Genomic DNA, 6,720 nt, shown 5'->3' on the forward strand with positions numbered 1-6,720 from the left:
TTCTGGGTCATCTTCCCCTCAGACCCCACCCCGCGCCCTTGCCTGCCCCCGAGTCACCGGCCCCGGGAATCTCTCCTCTCCGGTGGGATGAAGCGGGGAGCGGGGCGGGGGGGCTCTGGCCGGGGCGCAGGGCCAGGGGAGGTGGGTTTTCCCCGACCTGGCCATCCTGCATCGGCTCCGGGGCTCTCCGGGAGTCTCCGGGAGCGGGAGATCCGCAGCTCGGAGCAGAATTGGGCCCCGAAGGCAGCAGAGGCGGGAGGGTTCCTGCCTCATCCAGGGAACAGCGTGGGCCACCAGAACGAGCCGGGTGGGAAGGGCGGCAGAAGGAGATGCTGCAAGGAAATTCGTTCCCCTGGGATTATCAGGGCCGGCTAGCTCTGAAACCGTCTCCAGAGGCCACGGGCCTAACTGCAAGAGCCATGGCACTGGGGGAAAAAAGACGAAGCGGGGCAGAGCGGGGGCATCGCCAATCCGGTCATGGGAAACTGCTCCAAGCAGGGAGCAAAGGTGGAAAAGCCTCAGGTGGTTACAGAGAGGGTGAGAAAATACAGAGAGGCAGAAGGAAGGCGAGGGGTGGGAGCTGAGCCGCTAGCTCAGGCTGGGGGGGCACGGAGCCATCCACAGAACGATTAAGTTTACATCTGCTCTGGTCAAGGAACGGAGCGGGCCTATACCTTCCTGGAATATACTGGGCGTCCCCTATAGACAAAGAGAGGAGAGGGGGTCTGAGCTGGTAGCACCGGGGGTCACTGGCAAAGGCGCGTAGTCTCAGGACCAGGTTAGCAGTCTCGTTCGCTGGGTTTGTAACCGTGGGGTGTCTGGAGACCAGAGCTGCTCGAGCCGAAACGCGCTAGGTGGGCGAGGCGTGCGGCCGAAAGACTTGTGCTTCAAGACTGCGGGACGGCAGGGTATTGCTGGAGCGGTGGCATGCACCCGTGGATGGGACGGGACGGGAGCGGCAGGTTAAAATCCAGAGCACTGGCGGAGAAAAGCTGAGGTCCAAAGACCGGCGGAGCTGTGGGAGCTGTTCGGCAGGAGCGAGGGGTGTCGGAGCGGGCATGTGGGGACGGCGTGACCTGAATGGCAGGGAGCGATGTGGCTCAGGCCTTCCATCGCAGAAACGGCGTTTGTAATGCTTTGGGTGGGGAGCGTCAGACTGGAAGGGCAGGGAGCACAGGGTGTCTCGGCAGCACTCGAAGGAGTTGGTGGGGGCCAGAGTCCGGCCTGAGGTGTGCAGGGACTGGTGCAAATCTGGCCCTTCTCTTCCCTGAAAGACGCAGGGAGTGCTCGGCACAGCCTAAATCGTGGCAAGGTGTTTGTGTGGGCAAGGAGGGAGAGAGATCTGGGGGGATAGAATGATCTTAAATTACTTCTCTTTTCTCTCTTCTACAGTGAACCTCATGCCCTGAGTCTCCAAGGGAACCTTTGAAAAGGATCTTCCCCTCCTCGCCATCTCTTTATTGTTTGCCAGCTCTGCCCTGCGCTGCACAGGGAAGCCTGAAAGAGCAGGCTGAGCCCTGGAGGGCAGCAAAAAGGACAATGTACTGAGGGTGCCGAGAGGTCTTGGATAGGGAACCCTCTGAATCTTGTTCCTCACCCTTCACACTCCGCTGATGGCTCTCTGACAGCCTTGGCAGGAACGTCGACCTTGCCACGAGCGTGGCGTTTGGTGAGCGGGGGATTACACATGGTGTACGTGCCGCCCTCACTGTTTCCGTGGTACCTTTGTCCTGCCTTCCATCATCTCTGAAACTCTTGGCTAGCTCCTCATTCACTAGGACGCTGGGCAGCAGGCTCTTGCTACTACCAAACTGTTTGGAGTCCCCAGCAGTCCCTGTCTGCATGCGGCCTTCACCAGTCCCAGCAGAAGGGGGTCCCTGAGACAGAAGGTGCCTGGTGGGCACATGAAGTAAGGAGAGCTTTTTCTTTGGGGGAGGAGCGGAGGAGGGGGATGAAATAGATGGGGAGGAAAAAAAGAAGTGAGCCCAAGCGAGTGAGGGAAGAAGCACTGGCAAGTGTTCATGAGAAAGAGAGAGAAAGAAGGTGGAAGAAAGAAAAAGAAAGAGAACAAGGGAAAAAACAGGTGAACAAGTTAGAACAAGGGAAAGAAATATAAGCAAACAGAAGGGAGAGGGAGGACTGGAAGTGAGACAGAGCTGACGGCTGTTCCGCCTAGCACCTGGTGGCAATGCCTTGAGGAACCCCTCCAGCGTGCGCACACCTCGCATCGCAGCAGCAGCGGCAGATGAGGAGGGACGTGGGCCCCCCAGTGCGGCGTCCCACCCACCCTCTTACCGAATCCCAGCGGCAGGGACAGGGCGCAGCCTAGCAGGGGTGGCAGCATGGGGGACTCTGATTCAGAGTCCACCTTGCACAACAACTCACTGTGGTGGCTGGCATGTGGGATGTTAGCCCTGTTGGCCAACTCTTGGATCATACTCAGCATCACGGCCAAGCAACAGAAACACAAGCCCCTGGAGCTGCTGCTGTGCTTCCTTGCTGGGACCCACATCCTTATGGCAGCAGTACCCCTCACCACCTACGCCGTGGTGCAGCTGCGGCGTGAGTCCTCCGACTACGACTGGAACGAAAGCATCTGCAAGGTCTTTGTCTCCACGTACTACACCCTGGCGCTGGCCACCTGCTTCACGGTGGCCTCCCTTTCCTACCACCGCATGTGGATGGTGAGATGGCCGGTCAACTACCGGCTGAGCAATGCCAAGAAGCAGGCTCTGCATGCAGTCATGGGTATCTGGATGGTGTCGTTCATCCTCTCCACCCTGCCCTCCATCGGCTGGCACAACAACGGCGAGCGCTACTATGCCCGCGGCTGCCAGTTCATTGTCAGCAAGATAGGGCTGGGCTTCGGTGTCTGCTTTAGCCTCCTGCTGCTCGGAGGAATCGTCATGGGCTTGGTGTGTGTGGGTATCACTTTCTACCAGACCCTGTGGGCACACAGAAGACGCCGGCGGTGCCGCCATCAGAGGGCGGAGGAAGCGTCATCCTGCTCTTCATCAGCACACACCACTTTCAATGTGCCGGCCATCGTAGTGGAGGATGTACGAGGCAAAAGGAGGTCTTCACTGGATGGCTCTGAGTCAGCCAAGACCTCCTTGCAGATGACCAACCTCATCAGCGCTATTGTCTTCCTGTACGACACGCTCACCGGGGTGCCCATCTTGGTAAGCAGCGAGTCCTCCCTTTCCCTTCAGAGTCTGCAGTTAAACTAGATTTCCATTTCTCTCAAGTTTTAGAGAAGAAACTCTGTCTTCTGTCCACCAGCCACAGAGTTGCCGCATCTGAATCTGTGTTATTCCGAGGGCCAGTTTTAAAAAGATTGCAGTAATTCTCCCATCCTTCCACAGCAGCATTTTAAGACGAGTCTAAGCCTGGGGAATACACACCACACAGCTATAAACCACTGTGAAGTTTTAAGTGGCTAAGAGGAGAGGAAATTATTCTGCAAACTTACTGGGGGATCTACCTCTGTAAAAACAAGGAGATTCCTGTTTCTCCAGTTTGCTTCTGGAGAACAGATACACCAGCTTTAAAAGCTGTTGCAGGCAGTTTTATTTTTCCTTCTGCTTGTATGGTCGTAGTCAGCATTCAGGTCTTGGCTGGCTGGTTGATTCTCTGCAAAACTGGAGAGCTGGGGAAGTTCTCAAAGGGAGCCATTAAGAGAACAGAAGCTTACTCGCAGCTTTTTTTTTTTTTTCCCCAGTGGCCGCGTCCTTTGTTAGCACCTATTTAGCTCCAGCTCATAATGAGCAGGGGGAAGAAGGGGTACTAACACCAGGTCTCACGTTAGAGATATGACAGCTCGATATATGGTTCAGCAAACCTGGGGTAACACCCCAGGAACAGTTTTTCAGAGAGGCACAGTGTAATTACTTGACAAACCCTTTACAGACAGATTACGTTCTACTACAGAACTGACTCCCGTTACCTCTCTCCCTTGATCCCCACTTCTGTCTTCTTTCTCGGCATTGTTTCTCTCTCTTACCTCAAAGGTTGTGAGCTTTTTTAGCCTGCGCTATGATACGGCCCCCACCTGGATGGTCCTGGCTGTGCTCTGGTGCTCCATGGTGCAGACCCTGCTGCTCCCCTCCTTCATCTGGTCCTGCGAGCGCTACCGAGCAGATCTCCGCACCGTGTGGGAGCAGTGTGTGGCTATCATGTCTGAGGAAGACGGAGATGATGGTAAGCTCCTCGCCACCCCACAGTCACCTTTCTTCACTAACGCCCTCCCCAAAAGACTATAGAGGAAAGAGGGGTCTGTCTTGGGGAAGGGACCCGACGGCACTAGGAGCAGTGTTGTGAGTGGCTAGGTGGGATTCACGTTATAGCTTGGAGTTAGCACCCATGAGAAAATTTATTCTGGAGAAGGCTCTGCCGCTCGCTTGCTGCCTTAGGACTCACTAGCATCCAGCAAAAATTAGTGCAACACCCCTCACAGAAGATGCAAGAGTAGCGAGGATGTGTACGGCTGCCAAACCACAGCAAAAGTGACACGCCGGGCCTCAGCCCAACTCGCTGATCCAAGGTCCACGTCCTGGCAGCGAGCGATTCAAACGCGAGGCAGAAGGAACAGGGCGGTCTCTGGGTGCTTCAGTGCTGCTGCAAGCAGAAAGATGAGGTCCCTGTTGAGGGGGGAGCCCCGAGGGCAGCAAGTAGGGCAGCAGAAGTCAGACAAGCGTTAGGATGGTGCCCTGTTAACGCTCCTCTTCTGGCTGAAAAGCGCTGACTGCCGTTCTCCTCTCTGCCAACAGATGGTGTGTGCGATGATTATGGCGATGGCAGGATCTGCAAAGTGAGATTTGATGCGAACGGTGCTGCAGCTGTGAAGCGGGACTCCCGGGACATCAAGCTGCTACCCATGCACCACATGTTGTTGCCCCAGGACAAGGTGCACTACCTGCAGGTGAGCCGAGAGCTAGCAGGGGCAGCCCCACAACCCACTTCTTTCTCTGTCAGTCTCCCACGCCTGTGTGTTGTCTCGACTCTCCTCTCCGAGAAAGTCTCAGCTACTCCCCTCCCGTTCTGTCTCTTCAAGTCTTCCATCACCTGCCTCCTTCTCTGTTTTCCAGGTCCCTATCTCCCGGAGAATGTCACATGATGAGACTAACATCTTCTCCGCCCACCGCTCCGCTCCATCCTTCCTACACAAGTGGTCTTCATCTGACGACATCCGCATTTCCACCCCCCGCAAGGCTGGAGGCCCTGGCTTCTTGCCTCCTCAGCTGCACGACTACCAGCACCGCCGGCGGCCCCCAGAAGATGAGCTGACGACCCTACGGCAGTTTTTGGAAGGGGGGCTGATGCCCCGGGGCTCCAGCTCCAGCGCCTGCTTCTTCCGAGATGAGATCACCACGTTCATCGACGAGACGCCACAACCCACCCCAGCCTGCAGCCCACGGCACTCCCGTCTCCCGCTCGCATCACGCCGCGATCGCCGCCTCTCCCTCGGCAGCAGAGAGGAGGAGAACGCCGACCGGCCACGGCGCTGCTCCTTGGCGGGCAACGAAGCCTGGCACCTGCAGGACGGCGAGCAGGCGCCGGGTGGCGAAAGGACCCTTGAGGCCTGCGAGGCACAGACCTTCCAGGATCCCAAACTATGAGAGACAGCGTCAAAACCGTGCCGCGCCATCACAATTTTTAAATAAAACTTCAAGTGTTCCCTTTATCCTGGGACCCGATCACTAATTTGCATTCTCATCTTTCTCACCAGCAGGCAGGAAACACGGCACCCCGCGCTGGTGGGGGAAAAAGAAGTGGGACAGACGTGCAGAAGGGAGCGGACAGACAGACGGACAGCCTGTGCCTGCTCTCAGGATACAAACACACCCGCCGCTGCCACCGCCACTTGGCACCCTCGCCCATCCCGTCCCTTTGTGAACTCCACCCTCCCATCCGCCCTGCCCTGAGAGACGAGGCAGGTGCAGAATGGTATTAAAATTCTATATTTGGAGTGTCAATCGTGTGTCTGTTTTTTAAATAATAGATTAGTAATAATTTTGTTTCCATAGAAACAAAATGACTGGCCCAATGTTTAATGAAGCTTCACAGGCTTCTGGAAGGGAAACGTGGAACGTGCGAGGCTCCTTTCCTCCCTCTCCATCCCTTTCTTGTCAGCGCGTCTGGAAGGCAGCAGATGCTTAGCAGCCCAGGGAAGGGAACGGAGCCCGTAGAGGAGTTGTCATGGGAGACTGGGTGAAAAGTTTTCCTGTCCGTTTCAGGGGAGACTTGGGCTGCCTACAGCTGACCCGGAGCGGCCTCTGTGCTTTCTAATACTGCTCAGCAAAAGGTATTGCTTTGGGGCAACCCCAGGCTTGAAAACCATTAAATTCTCTCCAAAAAGACCCTGACCCGTAACACCTCATTTCGTGGGTGCAAACCGTTGATTCCAGCGCGAACTTTACGTGAAACGTGACGGCCCAAGCTTCTCGCCCGAAGGGGAAAGCCGACAGAGCCTTCTGGGGGAAGGTCCCCGACCGCCCAGGCCGTCAGAGCTGTGAGCGGTGAGGTCTGGAGCCGGCTCTTGCCCCGCTCAAAACTCTCGGAAGAGTGGTGCGGAGGTAGCGTGTGGGAGATGGACCTTCTCCCGCCCGGTGCCGGCTGCGGTCCCAGCCGTGGGCGAGGGTTCGGCTGACCCCGGAGGGGCCGTGGGAGATGGGCAGCCCTTCGCCTCCAAAGCGCTTCTCCGCGCCATGGGGCTCGGTC

At 56.8% G+C, this 6,720-nt stretch overlaps 2 protein-coding genes across 2 annotated transcripts in view; both read left to right on the forward strand.

The window, feature by feature from the left end:
• The first annotated feature begins 2,142 nt into the window (after positions 1–2,142).
• GPR162 (G protein-coupled receptor 162) lies at positions 2,143–5,678 on the forward strand. The gene is made up of 4 exons (XM_010567573.1): positions 2,143–3,182; positions 4,011–4,200; positions 4,770–4,921; positions 5,088–5,678. The coding sequence occupies exons 1-4, from the start codon at positions 2,343–2,345 to the stop codon at positions 5,616–5,618; spliced, it is 1,713 nt and encodes a 570-aa protein (XP_010565875.1). The 5' UTR covers positions 2,143–2,342; the 3' UTR covers positions 5,619–5,678.
• A 1,029-nt stretch (positions 5,679–6,707) lies between these two features.
• The window catches only part of LEPREL2 (leprecan-like 2), an 11,336-nt gene continuing 11,323 nt past the window's right edge, over positions 6,708–6,720 (forward strand). Inside the window, exon 1 of the mRNA XM_010567688.1 lies at positions 6,708–6,717. Within this exon, the coding sequence (XP_010565990.1) occupies positions 6,708–6,717 (10 nt within the window). The remainder of the gene's footprint in view (positions 6,718–6,720) is intronic.

Source organism: Haliaeetus leucocephalus, unplaced genomic scaffold, assembly GCF_000737465.1.
Source record: "Haliaeetus leucocephalus isolate CR32 unplaced genomic scaffold, Haliaeetus_leucocephalus-4.0 Scaffold228, whole genome shotgun sequence".
NCBI lineage: Eukaryota > Metazoa > Chordata > Aves > Accipitriformes > Accipitridae > Haliaeetus > Haliaeetus leucocephalus.